General features: G+C 43.6%; 5 protein-coding genes across 5 annotated transcripts; 3 read left to right on the forward strand and 2 right to left on the reverse strand.

Moving 5' to 3' along the window:
- Positions 1 to 48: 48 nt before the first annotated feature.
- On the forward strand, positions 49 to 1,118 carry AOL_s00007g346 (uncharacterized protein; the record flags this gene model as incomplete). The annotated part of the gene is made up of 2 exons (XM_011120247.1): positions 49 to 339; positions 441 to 1,118. 2 exons carry the CDS (start codon positions 49 to 51, stop codon positions 1,116 to 1,118), a joined length of 969 nt encoding a protein of 322 aa, XP_011118549.1.
- A 482-nt stretch (positions 1,119 to 1,600) lies between these two features.
- On the reverse strand, positions 1,601 to 3,169 carry AOL_s00007g347 (uncharacterized protein; the record flags this gene model as incomplete). The annotated part of the gene is made up of 2 exons (XM_011120248.1): positions 1,601 to 2,797; positions 2,876 to 3,169. 2 exons carry the CDS (start codon positions 3,167 to 3,169, stop codon positions 1,601 to 1,603), a joined length of 1,491 nt encoding a protein of 496 aa, XP_011118550.1.
- Positions 3,170 to 5,538: 2,369 nt separating this feature from the next.
- AOL_s00007g348 (uncharacterized protein) lies at positions 5,539 to 6,053 on the forward strand (the record flags this gene model as incomplete). Its single annotated transcript, XM_011120249.1, has 2 exons — positions 5,539 to 5,582; positions 5,666 to 6,053. 2 exons carry the CDS (start codon positions 5,539 to 5,541, stop codon positions 6,051 to 6,053), a joined length of 432 nt encoding a protein of 143 aa, XP_011118551.1.
- Positions 6,054 to 8,019: 1,966 nt separating this feature from the next.
- AOL_s00007g349 (uncharacterized protein) lies at positions 8,020 to 9,828 on the reverse strand (the record flags this gene model as incomplete). Its single annotated transcript, XM_011120250.1, has 1 exon — positions 8,020 to 9,828. One exon carries the CDS (start codon positions 9,826 to 9,828, stop codon positions 8,020 to 8,022), a length of 1,809 nt encoding a protein of 602 aa, XP_011118552.1.
- An 8,050-nt stretch (positions 9,829 to 17,878) lies between these two features.
- AOL_s00007g350 (uncharacterized protein) lies at positions 17,879 to 19,250 on the forward strand (the record flags this gene model as incomplete). The annotated part of the gene is made up of 3 exons (XM_011120251.1): positions 17,879 to 17,958; positions 18,065 to 18,983; positions 19,131 to 19,250. The coding sequence occupies 3 exons, from the start codon at positions 17,879 to 17,881 to the stop codon at positions 19,248 to 19,250; spliced, it is 1,119 nt and encodes a 372-aa protein (XP_011118553.1).
- Positions 19,251 to 19,570: the final 320 nt, after the last annotated feature.

Here is a 19,570-nt window from a genome sequence, read left to right on the forward strand (position 1 = left end):
CCTTCTTAATTATATACAATTGGATATCGAATAATAACTTATTTCAACATGTCGACACCAGTCAAACTTATCTGGGGTGCTGCCCAGCTCTCTCCTCATCCAGAAACTGGAGAAGTCACCCACGTTCATGAAACCCTTGATCTCCTTCGTAGTCTTGGTATTGAAGACCTCGATACCGCTCAAATCTATGGCGATGCTGAGGAAACCCTTGGGAAGGCTAAGGTTGCGGATAAGAAATTTATTATCTCTACCAAGCAAGGTGGTGGGTTTAAACCTGGTTCTGGCACCAAGGAAGGTGTACTAGAGCATGGTGCCTATGCAAGTGAGAAGTTGGGACCTGTATGTACCTATTGACTCTTTGGCGGATTCCGATCATGGGTCGGGGGTTTCGCGAATTCGGTTTTATCTGAAAAGCTAATTTTCCCTGCTTCATGTTTTAGATTGATATCTATTATCTCCATGCCCCGGACAGCTCTATTCCATTGGAAGATACTCTTGAAGGTATCCAAAAGCTCTATGAAAAAGGTACATTCAAGCGTTTCGGTCTATCGAACTACCTCCCAGACGACATCCAAAAGGTCTACGACATCACCTCGTCAAAGGGTTGGGTCAAACCTACCGTTTTCCAAGGGAACTACAACCCCTTCGCTCGAGCCCAAGAATCCACTACATTTCCTCTCCTCCGCAAATTGGGAATTTCATTTTACGCCTATTCCCCACTAGCCGGTGGACTACTAGCCAAAACCAAGGAACAACTTGCTGCTGCTGCCGGCAGATGGACTCCGGGTACCCCGCTCGGTGATATCTACCGAGCTTTGTACGACAAGGAGGAGCTGAGAAGTGCTCTTGATGACTGGGAACAGGTTGCAAAGAAGGAAGAAATCTCATTAGCTGAGTTGGGGTATAGATGGGCTAGATACCATAGCAGCTTAGAGTCACAATATGGTGATGGTGTTATTTTCGGAGCATATGACGAGGCAAGGATTAAGCAGACTATTGGATGGTTGAATAATGGCCCATTGAGTGAAGAGGCAGTGAAAGGGATTGATGCCATCTGGGAAAAGATTAAGGATGTTGCCCCGGTGGACAACTACAACAGCTTGCCTCGAAAACCCTAAATATTTTGAATCGATATTATCGGGTTATAGATTATTTAAATCAATTGTTAACATAAATTGATATACAAGTTTACGTGTACAATAAATAAAGAATTTCACTGTTTGCAACATTGACAAAGATTTGATTTTACAGTTGCTACAAAGCTACGAAGTAGATATACTACTCAAAATATATCAGTAATTACGGTGGAATTTGTGAACCTGCATGAGATGGCTTCGGGATTAATTGGGTTAAGTTCCCTGGAATTTGTGGGGTTTATTTCCTCTTTAATCTTTTTTTCTAGCTATTATACTAGTTTCAAATAAAACTCTAATCAAGGAGCTAAAGCCCTGAAATAGCTCTCTCAAAAAGATATTCTGGCGAGGACTATGAGGTTTCGGAGGTAACTTTACTCAAGAAATGATTTTCCAAAGGAGGCGAGTAGTCGATGTTGAGTATGGGAGAGATATTGATCGACATTTAGTGCTGATTTTCAAAATGGTTAAAAACCGCGTCCACGAAACCCGCGTCCAGAGCCTCTTCCCCCTCTATCACGAAATCCTTGTTGAAAGTTTCCTCGCTGAGAGTCTCCTCGCTGAGACTTCCCTCGTTGGGAGTTTCCTTGCTGATTGTTTCCTTGCTGATTGTTTCCTCGCTGAGCGTTTCCTCGCTGATTGTTTCCTCGCTGAGCGTTTCCTCGCTGAGCGTTTCCTCGCTGAGCGTTTCCTCGCTGAGCGTTTCCTCGTTGGATATTTCCTCGTTGAACGTCTTCACGTTGAGTATTTCCACGTTGAGAGCCTCCTCGATGAAAGCCTCCTCGATTGCCCCCGGTATTCAAGTTCTCGATCTCAGGCGGTGGTTGGTCAGTCAAGGCAGATTGGTGATTGGTATTGTTGGTCGATTGTGCGGCACTAGTTCTTCTGGCTTCGAGACTAGTTCTTCTGTTTCCTGGATTAAGATCTTCAAAGGTTTCGATCTTAGCAGCTGGCTTTCCATAAGCTGGTCCAGATACAATTCTTTTATTCGAATTACCCCGTTTTCCACCACGACATCCTTTCCCAGCTCTTGACCCTCGTCCAGAGAAGCTATTACCACGTCCTCTGGAATTTTGACCCACCTTCATTTTCACATTAGAACCTTGGCGCTGAGTTTCACCGGTTCGATTATCGTTGGTTTCATGACTTGCTTCTTGCGAAAAATATGGTTTATTTCCTAGTCCTAGAGATCGTCTTTTCCTGGGTGGTCTAGTGCGCGACGGCTTCTTGGGGGTTGAAGCCAGGTTCGAATCAGATTCACTGCTGAAGTCTGTGGCTCTTTTATCATTTCGTAATGGTGATCTAGACATCTTAGAGCCGATTTGATTTTTCTTTGTGGGGTTACGTTGCTCTTGTCGGATATCTTGCTGGAGAGCCGTACGTTCTGGTTCAGGGTCCCACGTACGAGGAGCCAGGGCTTTTTGCACAACTTGGATTTGATCAGAAGCCCTCTCAATATCCTGAAAGAACGCAAGCAGGTCCTCAGACGAATTCGTGCACTCGCGAAGAATGATCAAATTATTGGTAACATCACGAAGGTTTATTGGCTCGAGCCTGACAATTGGTGGTGGGGTTTCCATCAAATCGACTCCTTGAGTTTTGGTATCAATACAAGCGTAACTCGAAAAATTGCTAGCGACGCTAGCTTCAGTTGCGACGTACAGCTATAATTGTTCCGTATCACCGGTTAGCTACTCTAATATTATATTATCGAAATCGGGAAATAGGGATGCGGAACTTACCGTAATCTTGCCATGCTTCTCCAAGTCGTGCAACGCGATGTAGACCGTTTCGTCGGTTAGTAAATTGAACAGAGCCGCCTTGGCTGGAATCGTGAGTCTGCATCGTTTGTTATTCCAATTGGTGAAATCGATGGCAATGAATCTTCGTGACTTGAATCTGCCTTTGGTTTCGAAGTAGGAGCTTAAGATGATGGGTAGCGTCTGCTCCGGACAAGGGTATTTCGTGAGGATAGAAGCATTGGCTTCATAACATCCAGCGCAAAGGCGTCCAAAGCTGAGATCTTTTGGAGGCATTTTTAGATCGTATCGCTGATAATACTGTGAAAGAGTTGAGAGGTAGATAGGTATGAAATAGGGATGGCGGTAGGGATAAATGGATGAAGAATTGGGATTGGAGATCGTTGGTGGTTTGGTGAGTGAAGGTAGAGGGAACTAGATTAGCTCAATTTGTAATTGTTTTGGTAGTAGTTACTCGTGCTGGAGGAAATAGAATGCTGGTGAGGGAAGAATGAAGAAGTTGAAGAAGATGTTGAAAGATAAGCAGAGACAGGATAATAAGAGATGATGAAAGACTGAGAAGTGCGAGGTTGGGAGTAAGATGGTGATTTTGATCCAGATAGTTGGGTTGCCGCGATAGAAAACTATGCTAAATGAGAGAGAGTCCATGGCCCCTACTCCTATCGAGACTGCATAGAAAACTCCCAAGTCGGATGTTTAAAATCAGTTTGCTCCCCTCAATTATTATGCCAGTTTCAGTGTTTTATAGAAAAGCGAACAACAGAGACGTCAGGGTGGTAGTCGTGGCGATAATGAAATGAAGGTGTAGCTTTGGTTTAAGATATTGCCAGGCATGTATAGATACCACAGTACCTTTCCTAGATTCTTAGTCCAATCTGCATGAACGAGCCATCTACAGGCTTTGATGAACGCTATCGAGGTGAGCAACATCTAAAGACCTCGCTCGGGGGCGATATTGCCGCGGCAAGAGCAGAGGGTAGTAGACTATCTAAATTATAGATTATACATTTGAAATGTTAAGCTTGATAATTAAAGAGTATGGATAGTATTCTCAGAATTCTCAGAATTTTTTACAGTATTCAAACCATATCGTATATTACTTGGTCTAGAAGTGCTTATGGTCTGTTCTGGGTACTGGCACGTTCCCACTTAAAGCAGGCTAAATCTCCCTTTACACATCACGAAATAACGATTATGTTGAGGCGAATATAATTAGAGGACCTCTTGAGTCCTATTACTCATTAACTTTGTTTTCCAGAGCTTTTTATGAAATGTGATCCTCAATATCCTGTCACTTGATAGGGTTATATTATATATATTACTGATTTCCGGAGATCAAAAGAGTGTTTAAATTCTAAACACCTTAGCTTGTCCAAGAAGCAACTCACCCGGTCACCTCGAACGAAGCTAGTAGTACTAAAATGTTGATTTAACGGAAGTCATAAATTCGAATGACTTAAATAAGCGTATTATCTATCAACGAGAGACTATAAATATATCTAGCCCGCATCGAGAGCGGCTTGTTCTAAATTCCAACATCTCTGTTTTGTGTTGACAGTGTTGGCGTTTTAGCCTGCGAGCACAGAGCTAATATGCACAGCGAACTCGGTACTCCAGTATTCACGTATTAACTACTCAAATACCTGTCTAACTAGCAAGTATTTAGTCTCGAGACTTAGAAACCTACTGTATAAATACATAAATCCATAAAAGGTATGTTAGTACTCTAATGTAAGTTAATCCTCAAGTAGTTATCAAAACCTGCAAATACGACCCAAAGAAGCCAGTGCAAACGACTCAGAGTCGTACGTACTGCCAATCAACTAGGCCCCTTGACCTTGTAAACTTTTGTGTAGCATTGCGCACAAAAAAAATGCAGGGATACAAAGTGGCGAGTTACAACCGTTCGTCAGATATTCAAACCTCTTCGATTGGCCTGATATACATGTGAAAAAAAAAAAAAAAGTCTCCAAGAAGTAACTCATAAAAAGATCCTCAGCTATTCACTCGCATTTCATTCTTTAAAACTAAGACAACTGATTTACCCACAATCTAGAACCCCGCCCCTCGCGTAGCATCGGGACTGATAAAGATCGTGGCGGTCGAAGTAAAACATCCCTTGCCGGCATGCCCTGGTAAATCATGATTAACTTGACTAGGAAGGATCCTTCAGAATGTAACCAACCCCAGATTCCTAATAAAGAAGCATCTTGTAGGCCTATCTTGTGAGCCTCAGAGAACGATTCCGTCTTTTTTCCCGTTCCCCCTGTTATTAAATACTTTTTGATAACGATTAACGGATGGGTTTAGCCTGAAACGTCGTTAGTTCAGTAACGCTGCAGATGGCATGCATGTGTCGTGATTTTGTATATCGAAGGCTGCCATTTATAAAAATTTACAAGCCCTTGGTGGTTCCAAGACCAAGGGCAGCGATGGTTAGAATAACAGCAATATAGAGTATATAAAATGGGAGGAGTCTGCTCCGATTTATCTTAGTCCTTTCATTTTCTAGCGGATATAAACTCCGAGGACTACCATTCGACAACTTGGATATTATAAAGCTCTAGCTCCATACTATTTCAATCCCGAATCTATACGTGCTCTTGAGTTCTAGTTCCTATATAGATCAAAGCTAAAAAGACAAAATGCAATTTTTCACTACCATTCTCGTCGCTCTCAGCCTAGCTAGGTAAATAAACACACATATCTCCAAATACGAGACTTTCAGTCCTCCAACTACAAGGGTTCTAACATCAGTATCTCTATTTCCAGTGCTGCCATTGCCGCCCCTCACCCTGTTTCTGAACCCATCATCACTAGAATCACCAATACCGACGCCAGAATCGAAGGGCCCACAGTCACTAGAATCGTCAATCCGGGTGTCAGAACCGGCCCACCCACCGTTACCAGAATCACAACCCCAACTTGCATCACAAGGTTCACTGTCACAACATCCTACCCACCTAAAAATCAACGATACACCACTACTATCTACAAGACCTGGGCAGCTATCCCCCATGATCTCGATTGTAAGGGTTGTAACTTGGATGTTATCACCAAGACAATTAATACCTCAAGGCGACCGGATGCTACTGTTACTAGGGAATCGACCTTGACGAGGGTTCCAATGTGTTATTTTTTCCCCACTCCGCGTCCTTAGTTGGATAGTATATTATAGGTGATAATATACTTCCAAAAAGCGGGCCTAAACTGCTAGTCTCGTCCAAATATAGGATGTGAGGCCCAGGGAGTGTTTCTGTACATGTATTTGATTTTTCCGGCTTTTAATTTGCTTTTGAATACCCTTCGCAAGCGTCTGTACATATATATCCACCAGAATGTAGAAATCAACACCTTATTTTACTCGGATACCAAACATATATACACAAATACTAGCAAAATAGTATTTTGCATGTTTCTAACCCCATCTCCAAATATTAAATGACATAACTGCGCCCCACCACATGTGTACAGTATGGGTATGTACTCGAGATTTACAATAGATGTTGATATTGATAGACCCTTATTTGTCTTTTTAACGTCCCGAGTTTTCACGTAGTTAGTATAAAAGCTAAGTTCCCGCCAGATACAAAGATTTCAAAAGAGCCTATCTAGATTTGTAAAAAAAGATCTAACATTAATTTATCGTTTAGAGAAAAAAATAATAAAGAATGGGAAACTAGCAACGAAGCGAAAGCCCCCAGTTTTATTCTACATCGTAGTTGTGTAAAATGTTCAAAGTTCTCTTCCAACTAGGGTCCACTTCCACAGGATACCCTTCTGGGGTAGATAATCTCTTATGGAAGATAAAATTTCATTCTGTATGTCTGACTGCCGCTGGCCAAGTTTAGTAGATTGCCACCCAAAACGGCCCAGCCCCGGTCTAGTCAAGCGCGCTTGAGTTCGCCTGTATGTTCCTAAGTTCAAGACCACTAGAGCAGCCGTCCCGTTCCGAAGTTGTAAAATAGCCCAACCTTCCTCATAGCTGTCCATAATTGAAGATTTAGATGAGTATATAGTGTGCATGTACAAAAGGATGAACGGGTGAAGGATTGGAGAACAAGAAAGATACTCCAAACCACCGTAACCCCCCTAGCGAAGTCATGCATAACGACTCTCTAGTGAATATGACGAGACCGGATATTTGCTAAACTTTTGCTTCGCCCAGTTGTCCCGGGGGTAGACTTCGCTGGGAAGGAGGTCTCCCTAGAAATATGAACAGATGGGATTAGATTTACCAATGTAGCAAACCTAGAATGTTGCGAATTCAGCTCCCCGCATTTTTTTCTGAAGGTTGTAAGGTCAACTTCGGCCTTAACTAGACTTGGATTTAAAGTCGTCAAAATGAGTCTATCTAAAGGATGGACTACATCTTATTTATATATCCTTACTGTTCACATTGAGAAGCATCTTCAAGTCTTGTTTTTTTTATATAAATTTATATATTGTATTTCGCGTTTTTCCAGCTTTATATAACATTTTGCAAGGACGTACATTTTGCATCTCATTTGCAATTGGATATCAGAGTAATCTCGGAGGAAAGCTCATGATGAACAAGTTGAAAAAACAAGAAAAGAAAAGAAATCGTAATAGACCCCCTCCCCTTTCCCAAGCATATAATAGTAAAACCAAAGCATAGATCTCAAAAGGACAGGAATATAAAAAAAGCCCCTTACCCTTTTTTTTTTTAAAAAAAAAGAGATTCTTAAAAATAACAAAATTCAAAAACTCCAGATTTGTCGAAACACCGTAAAGAGTCGAAAGGATGATGTCGATACAAGAGAATAAAGAGAAGAAAAAGCAAAAACCCCCTCCAAATTCGTGGCAACGAAAGGATACCCAAAGATAGGAAAATAGTGAAATGAGAGAGCCAAGGCAAACCCCATGACAATCGTAAGGAATAACAGAATTTTGTCTTCAAGTTTTCGAAGGAAATGCGAAAAGGAATACTTTTCCATGCAACCGGGAAATTTTGAAAGGAATAAATAGCAATAAACACCAACCATATGACCAAGGATAGGGGATATCTTCAAGGAAATAAATGCGCGAGAGAGGTATAAAAAGAGGAGGTAGGAGGGGGCAGCTAACTAGGCCGCTGGGTATATAAGAGAGGGAATAGTGATAGTTTAGACGGCAGCGGGGTTCGCACTAATACGAGTGTCCGCAAATAAGGGTTCCAAAGGCACCGGGAATGGTACTAGTGGCATTGGTGTCTTTTGCCTTCCTGGTTGCGTAGCATCCGATTTTCTCCGCTGAGAAGGTGTGAGTGACGAGTCCTTTCTGGGTGCATTCTTCTTGATTCCAGAGGAGTGGATACCACCAACGACACTATTAGTTCGAGAGAGTGCGTTATTCTGGTTTGCTCTGAACGCTGTAACAGGAACAGAAAAGGCACGAATAGGAGAAGATTCAGAGCCTCGGCGGTCTTCGGTAAAGAGAGCAATTTCGTCAAAGCTGACTAAATCCTCCGGAGCAGCATCAAGGTGATGTTCAACGATATAATCACCCCACTGAGTAGTGTCGAAAATGGATGAGGCGTCCCATTCGGAACCCACGAAAATATTCTTATTGAAGGAGGAGGAAGAGTCCCAATCATCGCTAGGAATTGAGTTACTGTATTGACTTTGGGATGAGAGGTAAGCGAAGAGTTCTTCGCTTGCTTTTCCACTAGGAGTCGTGACGGTAGTGTTGCTGCTCGAATCGGCCTTGCGGAAGTAGTCATCGGCGGTCATGGTAAGGACGCGGTGGAGACCATCGACGTTCTCGACAATGCAAATAAGACGCTCGGGGTTGAGCTTGAAGAAACCGGACTTTGGTGGGGAGAAAGCCTTAAGAGACTTCGTCGGGGTCTTCTCATCAACGGATTCGGGGACTGGGGTCGGAGATGGTGATCTCGAGGGAATGGAAGGTACTAATGACATGTTAGAAGGACTATCGATCGTGTAAACAGGGGTCTCCTGCTCACCATCGTAGATCGTAGCATCACTATCGTAATCAGAATCGTCAAGGGCTTCGTCAGAGAAGTATTGCTCGAACATGTCGTCCGAATTTTCACCGTTATCACCGCTGATCGTGTATGAATGGTTCATTATTTTCTGAACTACCGGATCATCCATGTCCATATAAATATCTTCACCTTCATCATCGCTGTCTTCTGAAAGAGCAGCGGGTGAGTGTGGAATCTCACATTCAGTAGGAATAGCCTCTAGAAACCCATCATCTGAAACTGGAGCTGGTGCCCCAATAATGAAATCGGTCTCCTCGTCGAGGATACTCTGATCATCTTCATCAAGGTCATCCATATCATCATCTTCATCGTCTAATTCGTCAATGTCAGATGACAAGTCATCGTTGTCTTCAACATCGCTAGCTTCGGATTCGGAGATCAGGCTATTGTACTCGTTCAATGCACTTTCATCATCATCAATCTCAAGATCCATTGTCAAGGATGAGCAGTCGCTATCGCTTTCGTATGCGAAAATTGGAGCTCCGGTGCGCTTCTTTGTGGGTGTCTCGTCCTGGTGGTGGTGGCGTGCAAACGTCCCGATTGTAGTAGGCCCCGCGCTGCCTGTCTTCTTATTGCGGATTTTCTTGGAGGAATGTTGTTTTCTGCCTTTAAGATGACCTCTTGATGTCAGTGCGGGGCCTTTCACATAAGGTTTGTCGACTGAGTCTTCGGAGCCATCTTCGCTGTCGTTACCTTCTCCCTCGGCGATCTGGCTCGAGTCGTCTCCAGTATGGTCCCAGGATCCTTTGATTTCACTCTTCTTAGGAGGTTTGTTGCTGGAGCTGTGCTTCTTGCTTTTCGGTTTCGAAATCCGGTTGCCACCAGAGCTAGGCTTGTGGAAGATGTCTTCGATATCCTTGCGAGTGCTTCGAGGGGTACGGCATGACGCCAAAGTCCACTCCATTCTCATTCTATTGTGACGAGCCATTATGGATGTGAAAAGCCGAGATCAACACGGCCGGAATGAATATATTTCTTTTTAAAGATGTATGAAATACCTCTTCACGGGTATACAGAGAATATGGGTATGTGTGATGTCAAGGGTGTAGAGCCTGGGAGTCTGCCGTTATCATGTTAGCATCGAGTAGCAGCATATTGGGCAAATTAATTCTTGGGATGCCAGCATACCTCAAGAATTGTATATGCCAATTGCTACTCGGCAGGATCGGCAGTACTGATTATATATATCAGTAGGAAGTGGTGAGAATAAGTGAGAATGGTCGGTATCGGGTTTGAGGTATTCGTATAGGAGAAGGGGGTAGGAAACTTTTGGACGGGTTTGAATTCAAAAAACTTTTTTGGTATGAATGAATCCCCAATATCACAGTGTTCAACGCCGAACAGATGTATAAATATATATCAATGCAAGCGGAAGACGGAAATATCACTTTTGGTGTTCACAAGGTATTAAGTAACCGAGTAGATGTTTTAAAGGAGAAAAAGGCCTGTCTGTCTCTGTCTGTATATGGGAGAAGAAGGGCTTCACGATAGGCAGAATCTGCGGGTGTTGGGAAATGTGTTGTCGATGAAGTTAAAATGGCTGTTTGCGACAGAAACGCCAAGAAATGGACCGGAAAATTCTGTTCAGTAAGGGACCGGTACGAGCGGGAGGAAGAAAAAAGAAAGAAAGAAAAAGGTAATTGGGATAGAGTTGGGAGAAGATGTCTGAAAAAATATATATTTCAGAGATCAAAAGGGCAGATAGTCACTTTATGAAGGTGGAAGAGTTTTTCCTGCTTTCTTCGGAGCTCGTGGAAGGGGACGGGGTGGTGGTGTTTGGGAGTATATGTAGGAGAGCGAGTTAGAATATATTCGGTCTCGTCGATGCGATGTGTTCTTGTCTTTGTATTTGTCTTTGTCTTTGGTCTCTCTTCTCTCGACTGCGACAACGAGATTGAGCAATGATGATAAGATAAATGATATCTGTATCTGTATCTGTCCCGCTCAATATCGTTGGGATAGTGGTTGTAATTGGTTTGGGTGCAGGTTGAGAGCTTCTGGATTCGATATGTAAGTGCAATGTATACTATGATCCTTCTTCACCAAAGAGATCACAGGCACCGATAGATCGCGTGTGTGTAGTTGTCGATGTAGTACTTTATATGGGATACTTTGTATTCAATTTAATTCAATTAATTAAATCAGATAGATCAGGACGATGATTTAATGATCAAGTCGTCCAATATTCGTTCCGTTCTTCGATATCGTTCGTACTATGTTGCTAAAGCTGATGGCTGAGATAGCGGAGATATACTTCGCTACCCCAGAGGGGCATTTACAGCTCTGCGACAACCTGCATGTTGATGTACTAAAATCTATGGTTTCCAATGTTGAATTTCTTGCTTTTGATTTGGGAAAGAGTGTTAAATCAGATACCACCGAGCAGTTTGGACCCTGCGAGACGAAAGAGTGCTAATAAGTTCCGAAGGGAAGAAGAGGAAGAGAATAGAAAAGAAGAAGGAGAGAAAGAGGATTTTGGGGAAGCGATGGCGGTTTAAAGCCAGCTGTGGTTTCGTAGCACACGCACACACTCACACACACCTCTCTTTTCTTTCCCGTTTTGCCTGGGGGGTTAATCAGCACGACGGTTACGTTAGTTTCAGAAGGACTTGTCAAGCAAAGAATCCATTTCTGAGTCGACGAGCGAGCTGGTTTTCCTTTCTTACTTTCTTTTTTTCTTTTCTTTCTCGTCTTGTTTTCTTATTTCTAAAAATTGTTCGAATGCCGCTCAATTCAATCGATCAAACAGGCAAACTACTCGGTGTTGGGCAGGATGTCACTCGACAATCAATCCATCCGAGCCTCTTCTCTCCCTCTTCATCTGCACTACGGTATACACTAAGGGAGGCTAGGAGGCTAGGGAAAAAAAATTATAATTTTTTCATGCCAGGTATCGATGCTTTTTTTTTTCATTTTTCGTGGGCGTCAGACAGGTGTGGGATGGGTGCTCAAGCTAGTTGACTGCAGTGGGGCCTTTCTAACCGGATCGGGTTTAGCCGGCTCATGCATGGCTTCATGGACCCGCCTGATGGAAGCTTTGGTCAACAAGTCCTGGGAGCTCTATCTTCAATGACAAGGTACCTTGCAAAAAGGGTCTTCGAAGTGGGATGTTGGGTATATCGATACCGTCCCGCCATTTTCATGAATTAACCAATAGTCTCGAAACAAGGGGGATGCTGGGAACCATGTCTTGTGTTCATGGATTCTCCAGAGCACTTTTTACCAGCAACTACCAGCAACGGCCAGCATTGCAAAGCCATGTCATTGATGGCAATTAATTCTGTGCTCTGTACTCTGTACTTCGTCCATACTATTCTCACACATGCACATATGTCTTCCACATGTCTGTATATGTGGATGTATGTATGTACTCTGTATGCGTAAGTATGTGTATCTTGACCGATTGCAATTGCATCTGACAGACATGGAAAGACAGCCTTAGTTTTCGGCCAGGATCTCATCCTACGTCTTTGGTCGTGTGTCAACGGATTATCTCCATGCTCCCACTTACGTGCCTCCTTCATTCTGATTCATTCTCTGACTCTCCCGGGTTGAATCTAGCGTCCTACGGTTGCGGGGTAAATCAAAATGCTTTGACGTGAAGATCCATCGATTCAATCATCACAGTCTTCCGAACCTGAATCCAAACGGATCAACCTTCTCTTATGGCGTCAGAGAGTCTAGAGTCCCGCGATCCCGTCAATATCTGCTCAATCTCCCCTCCAAGTAAGGGCGACTATCAGCCACTCGAGACGGATTATATTACAACTTTTGACTCCCTTGCATTTAACTTTTTTTTCTACCATTTGCATGCAGTTGCCTCCGTCTAGTTGGGATCTTGGATGTAAGTACTCAGTACCTCTACAAAATTCTAACAGCAAACAAACACCGTTCGTTTTTTTTTTGACCCACAGTTTGTTCATACATATAATGGGAAAATCACAATCTTGAAAAAGATCCGATGAATCGATTGGGCAAAGGGTGGGACCGACCTGCTCGACCTTCCCTGTTAGTGCATCTCTTTTTTGCAGCTCAAGCAAAGAAGACGTTTGAATGCACGAATCTGCAGATGTACGGAGTAGACACAGTACGTATTTTTAGGATTCTGATAAACAAGTTAAGATGGCCCGCCGTCAGACCAGAACTTTGGTTTTTCCACGAAGTTTCATTGACTTGGTCTCTTCATAAAGGTGGAGAAAGCAACCCGTTTATGGAACCCTAAAACCTTAGAAAAAGAAACGATTCCTTCTGAAAACAGAGGTAGGCGCGGCAGAACGAATTGCGAAAGGGAAAAAAACAAGATGGCTTTTAGCAAGCATTATCAGCCAGTATGCAATGCAATGGCAAGAGGCGGCATTTGTCGTCCGCGTCCCCTTCTCGCTATAAACGGGATATTCCCTAGCTGGGAAACAGGATGTGATCTTCAAGACCCTCGAAATCCAGGATGCATAGACGATCCTTCTCCTCGGCCTCGTTTTCGCCGTCTGGTAGTCGTTACCGGAGCGGGAGGGAGGAGAATCGATTATCCTATTCAACGTACCACGCTACAATGCATACAATGTTAACTTCGGTCTCGAGACTGTCATGTTAGCTTTTCGCTTGTGAATCAATTAGCCTTAGAAAGGCAAAATTCTGCAAGCTAAGGTTCTCAATTGCAATTATCCGACCCCCGAAACAAATTTCGCCCATGGCTGAACCAATGGAAGCATTCCGTTATTCAGGAAGCGATGTCATAGAATTAGCAAAAATGTGGAGAAGCTTAATAGCTGCTTGGGTAGTATACATGAACCTTGTCTCGTGATCATCTCTGCTGACGACTGGTGGAGTTGTGCATTAACACTTCTTCCCTTCTTTTTAGCCTTTGATGCACATAACATTTCTCGAATTTCTCGAGATTCTCATTACAAAAAAAACGCGGGGTGATTTTTTTTTCTCGCTTGTTTCCAGGATTAGTTTTTGACAGTCGCCTTGGCTCCTCCCGCTTATCGATAAGGGCTTTTTTTAATTCTTAGCCAGGGTTAAATCGACAGGGGTAAGCATTGGCAACAAAACGTGATCTGAAAACTCTGCATCACAATTCGGATATATCGATATATCGACGCGAAGGCGTGCTGAAGATGTTGATATCTTGACATCCGACGATACCGAAACCAATGTGGGGGTTCAACGTTTGCATGAAGATATAAACTAGTCGACCCATTTACAGCTGCAAGCATTAGCTAATATCGTCCAATACTCGCCACCCAGCAAGGAAATTCAGGCATACAAGCGTAAAACAGCCGATAGGAAAGTCATGGCCTTCAAACGAAATCATTCACCTTTTCCAGTCACGGTGTCGACCAAATGGGCTAGCTAATCTCATACTGACACCTGTTTCCTGCATGGGGAGCTCAATCGACTCGGACTGTCAATTGTTCATCTTTTGAATTCCCTCTCAACAATTCGCTCCTTCGAAACCCTTCAGATTCAAACCCATTCCAAATGCTCACCCCATTGCGACAGGCTGTAAACCCACCAAGCTATTTACGGACACATGTACAAAAACCATTGGCATACAGGCCAGGCAAAGGAAATGAGAGAGAGCGCTGACCAGTATAGGCAACCAGGTTATCCGTCTGCACTCTTACCTCTATAGCCTAGAGTGCTGGGCTATAGCATGTTTTTCGGGAGCGCTCCCCACACTGCACGCTAGTGTTATTGCATGAGCCGACATTTCGCTGATGCAAGCATTAACCTGCCTTTTGGAAGGAAATCCAACCAAGAGCTCGTTTGCTGGCCTGTCGCACTAGTCGCCCGGCTATAACATCTTGCCTGTATTCCTGGCAATATGCTAGCTATGTTAAGCACAGGCTGTGTGTATTTTTTTTGGCATGTGGGCTGTTTTTTTTTGCGGAGTTCATGCAGGGTCGGACCGGGTCTTGTTTTCGAAGTTTAAAAAAAAAGATTAATTGCGAAATTCCTTCGTTTAGCGCGGAGCGCCTTTGAGGGGGCGGTGATGCGAAACACACGAGCAGATACCATTATCCTACTAGTAAAATATCGATAAAAGCAATGCTTATTTTTTTTAGCTTTGTTTCCGGAAAGGACACCAGTAGACAAAAGCTGTTAGGTTTACGACACTAGACAAAAAGTTCTAAAACATTCCAAAACCTTCGATGCTTTACCAAAATCTAACATCTCGAGTCGAAGCCTCCCTTTCCAGCCTCCCTTTTCCATTGGCTTTTTAATTTTAATTTTTTTTAAAAAAAAATAACCAAAACTTGAACTACCTATGTCTAACGACGGAGCGGGGCGAGACGCAACAGGTTGATGAGGGGTGGGAAGCATGTCAGAATTTTCCGGACTGGGTGGCGTTATTCTTGCCCCTCATTGCCTTAATCCTCATTGTTAAGAAGTGGGGACCCTGATCGGAAAAAGTAACCGCTCTTCGCTCGCCTGTGGCAACCTTTCTGTCGGAAGCTACGTTTATTTGGCAGGTGGATTTTGTCGCCATCTCAGACCTACAAGCTTCTTCCAAGGGAGCTGCTTGATCGAGCTCCCGCAGCGCAGGGCGCCGGATGCCGAGTTTTAAGTTTCTTGGTTAGTTGTTCAGCTTAATGGTAAAGGATTTTTCGGTAACGAATGCTGCTGTTCAAGGTGCTAACCTAAGATGGGAAGCTAGTTAAGATGGAGATGCTGCACGTGGCGAGCTTCCTGCTTCGTCGTTTTTGTGCTATAGCGAACTGAGGAATATTCGTAAGAACCATTTAAGCTATTGTTATTGGATCAACGTTCTATATTATTTAGTAAGAATCTAGGCTAATGGTTTAGTATGAAGAAAGTAGCAGATCCAGTCCACCGACATCGGCTGCTCTGAATGCAGATGTTGGATGCCATGAGTACCCATGCTTCCGAAATTCCCCCGTTGAGCTGGAGATACCCTGCAACTAGGTCTCCTAAGACAAATACTACATTACTAGAAGGGATACCGAAAGTGCCAAGCTTCAAGGCTGTTGGAACCTATCTTCTTGAAATCTAAGTTATAAACTGCAAAGTTTGAGCCCTGAAGCTTGGACCCACGTGAGCAATTTCATGATATTAGGCGCCCCCGTGAATAAACTCCGATATAATTATTATAATATGAGAAATAAGGTTCTGGCTATAAAAGCACAAGACTTAGATCACAGTCTGAGTGAAAAGAGAGATATTAGGAATTTATATCTACTTAAGTGGATATGTAGATACGCTCGTTCGCTTCTAGCACTGGTCTTGAGCTCGTTGTAAAATTTTTCGCACTAACTATAACCAAAGGACTTTGTTTTCAGCACGATAATAGTTATCTCTCGATCATATCTGTTCAAGTAAAGATACTCTTGTATTTTTCAATTACAGTTCACCTCGAGGCCTCAAGGATCTAAACTATTATATTTTCTATTAACCATCACTTCAGTTTATATATCCAACATATGTACATGTATAAGTAGATAAATAAATGGTTACACACATGCACGATCCCCGGAAAGATCAAATGCACATTCCTTCTAATAAGAATGGCTCGTAATGTGTAACCTCGCTTGACGTGATCTGCCATAAACGACCGAATTGTTTCTTTCCTTTCTTTCCTTCTTTCCCTCCTTCCTTCTTTCCTTTTTTCCCCCCCATGGACGGTTGAACAATGCTCTGTCATTCGCGTGGCAGTTGTCCTGACGCAAATCGGATTCCTCCTCCAAACAGGTTCTAACACGTGGATCATATCATGCGTATCAAAAGTTGGCGTGGTACGAACAGCAACATGCTAGTTTGATGGCTTGATAGTCATTGGTAGCGAATGTAGCACAGCTGCTGTAAATTGATAATTGGTTTCGGGTAGTGGATGCATATGAGTAACATAAGATCACAATGAATTCAAGGACGTGGGGGTTGTTGCACGTTGATGTTGTCGAGAAGTTTGGTTACATAATAATGCAACAATGTGCAACACAACGGGCCTACTCAAGGCTCTTCCAGTTCTAGTAGCCCATTACGAGACTAGTAGCTGATAGATATTGCTAGAAAGCGTTTTACTTCCATCAATATCTTGAATTAAGTAGTGGAGCCTATTTTTGTAGGCATTATTTCAAGGTTGAGGTTGAGATATATCGTGATGAGGAACGAGCTACTAGCTTTTAGAAGCAACATAACTATTCAACCCAGCGCTAGCTATATAGGTGCCCAGTACCTGTAATCCCAGACTAACTAAAACCTCATCGATCATCTAGATTGTATTAATCGCTTCTCCAGTGAATAAACCGACCACTTAGTAGCTCCTCTAGGTAGAGGGCAGTAATGCGAGCATATCAGCTGATAGGCATCTTTTCTAATCGAACATCTGATGTGGGGAATCACTGCAGACGGACTTGGCGGTTAGGAGTATGACCTGTCTAAGTACTCATATATAAGCTTACTTAGTTATATGAGCTCAAATGATGATATGATATCATAGCTGTAACTCTAGTACTACCTAGACTCCAGCTAAGCTCTATGAAACAGCCAGTTTCTTCTGCCCACCATCATCACTACCATCACCGCCATCACCACCACGTGCTACATCTACATCTACACATAACTTTGACCGACAACGTAATCTCACTCATAACGTAACCCACGCCCTAACATATTCTTCAAGCCCTCAAAGCTCCGCGCCATCTACGTCTCGTCGACCCACCCTAAAATCCTTATTTTTTCCCTTGTTTGCCCGCGTTCCTCACGTCCTTGAGTCTTTTAATTTCTTTCTCATGACATCCAATCCTTTCATCCCCAATTTCAGGCTTGGTCCTACCATTCGACTCCCCCCCACACACTACCCAGACCTCCCCAGAAACCCTTATCACGAGAACGATCTTCCTGCAAACTACTTATATATCACTGTCAGTCCCTCAGACGGGAGCAGTAGTTGCAGTTGCTCTTGTTCCACGTGTTCAGATCTTGAGCTTAAGCAGCCAGAAATACAATACGCTGATATGTCTGCTCCGACTACCTCCAACACGAAGGGGGTTGTTCCCAAGAAGGATGATGAATCTCCACCTCATCAAATCGGATTGTAAGTCCATTCAATTTCTGTTTCTCGACTTCGTTTGATTCAGTCCGATGAATTCAAGAAATCTAGGTGGTTGTGAGTCCAAGTTAACTGATTAATGTGATTACAGAGTCCTCGACTCCGAGGTAATCCGCATCACGGCTGGTGAAGACAAGCCAACCTTCTATGTCCACCGTGCGGTCTTGGAAAAATCCGACTCGCCCATCCTAAAGCAGGTCATCTCAGGTAAATTCAAAGAAGGCCGAGGCGAGAATGGGTTGGATTGGAGCTCTGAAGATCCAGAGACCGTTCGTCGATTTTTGACGTACCTCTACTCTGGTGACTACTACGTTCCCAAGCCTGAGCTTAAAAGGTCCGCCGATGAGCTCCAGAACGGTGTTGAATCGGGCTCCGGGACAGCTCAAGCTGGCAACGCTACCGAACAAGGAAAGAAATCCAAGACTGATCCGGATGAACAAGGTGTTGAACAAACCGGAGCTATTGTTCGTCCATTGACACCTGTCCAATACCATCTTGAGCACATTCGTCTTCCAACTTGGAGACAGAATACCGATGCCGGAGATCTCGAGCATACTCCACGCGCCGGGAAAGAGTTCGCATTCGGCGAGGCCATGCTTGCTCATGCTCGCCTCTACGTCTTCGCCCAATACCATCTCCTTAAACCGCTTGAAGTTCTCACTCTCCAACGTTTGACTCAAGTGATGGTTCTCGCTGAGACCCACTCCCACAACCTCGAGGCTGACATTCTCCCCATCGTCGAGTACACCTACCATGCTGATGATTTGAATCGCCCAGGAGACCTCTGCGAACTTGTCTCGCAATTCGTAGCCATCCACTTCCATCGTTTCGAGGGAGAGGAATTTTACGAAATCTTGGAAGCTGGAGGTGGCTTTGTTCGAGACGTCTGCTCTAAACTGGGGCGTCAGTTGATGGCTAATGAGTTGAAGTCTAGTGGAGGGCGAGGAAGAGTCGCCCAAAAGGCCTATGGGAAGGCGGGGAAGTTGAATCGTGTTCACCCACCCGGACCAGTAAGTTCTAATCGTCCTTTATCCTACACGGGATTTAAGTCAAGGAGGAAATCTTTCTTTTGCATCAACCCAATCTTCTCTTCTTCCCTTTTCTGATCCGTCTCAATTGCCACTATTATTATTACAGGCGAATGGAAACTAAAATAGTGTTCGGTTGGACCCGTCCTCGACAGTATCGACTTCCCCCTAATGTTCGCCCACCTGCTCTTCCGGAGAGTATTGCACAATGGTACAGTATCCTCGATAATCAACATGGATGGTGAATAATCTTTTCTGTGATATTTCGCCTTTTTTTCACGAGTTTGCGGTGGACTTACTAGTGTGGACGATGACTTTTCTTGTTTAATGCTTTTTTTCATGTCACAATGTTATCATTCTTGTCTCTTTATTTTCAAAGCCTAAACATCTTTTTCGTACCCCTACAAAGCTACGAGAAAAATACTGAGCAGCTTTCCCCTTAACGTTGTTTCAATCAAAACACCGGGACAGGGCAACGCCGCGATGCTCATGGCATGTATCTATTACAAGAAATGGTCTTTAAACCAATAAAACTATTGCTACTCCGATAAACTCCCCACCGAAAAAAA

Source organism: Orbilia oligospora (assembly GCF_000225545.1).
Source record: "Orbilia oligospora ATCC 24927 unplaced genomic scaffold scaffold00007, whole genome shotgun sequence".
NCBI lineage: Eukaryota > Fungi > Ascomycota > Orbiliomycetes > Orbiliales > Orbiliaceae > Orbilia > Orbilia oligospora.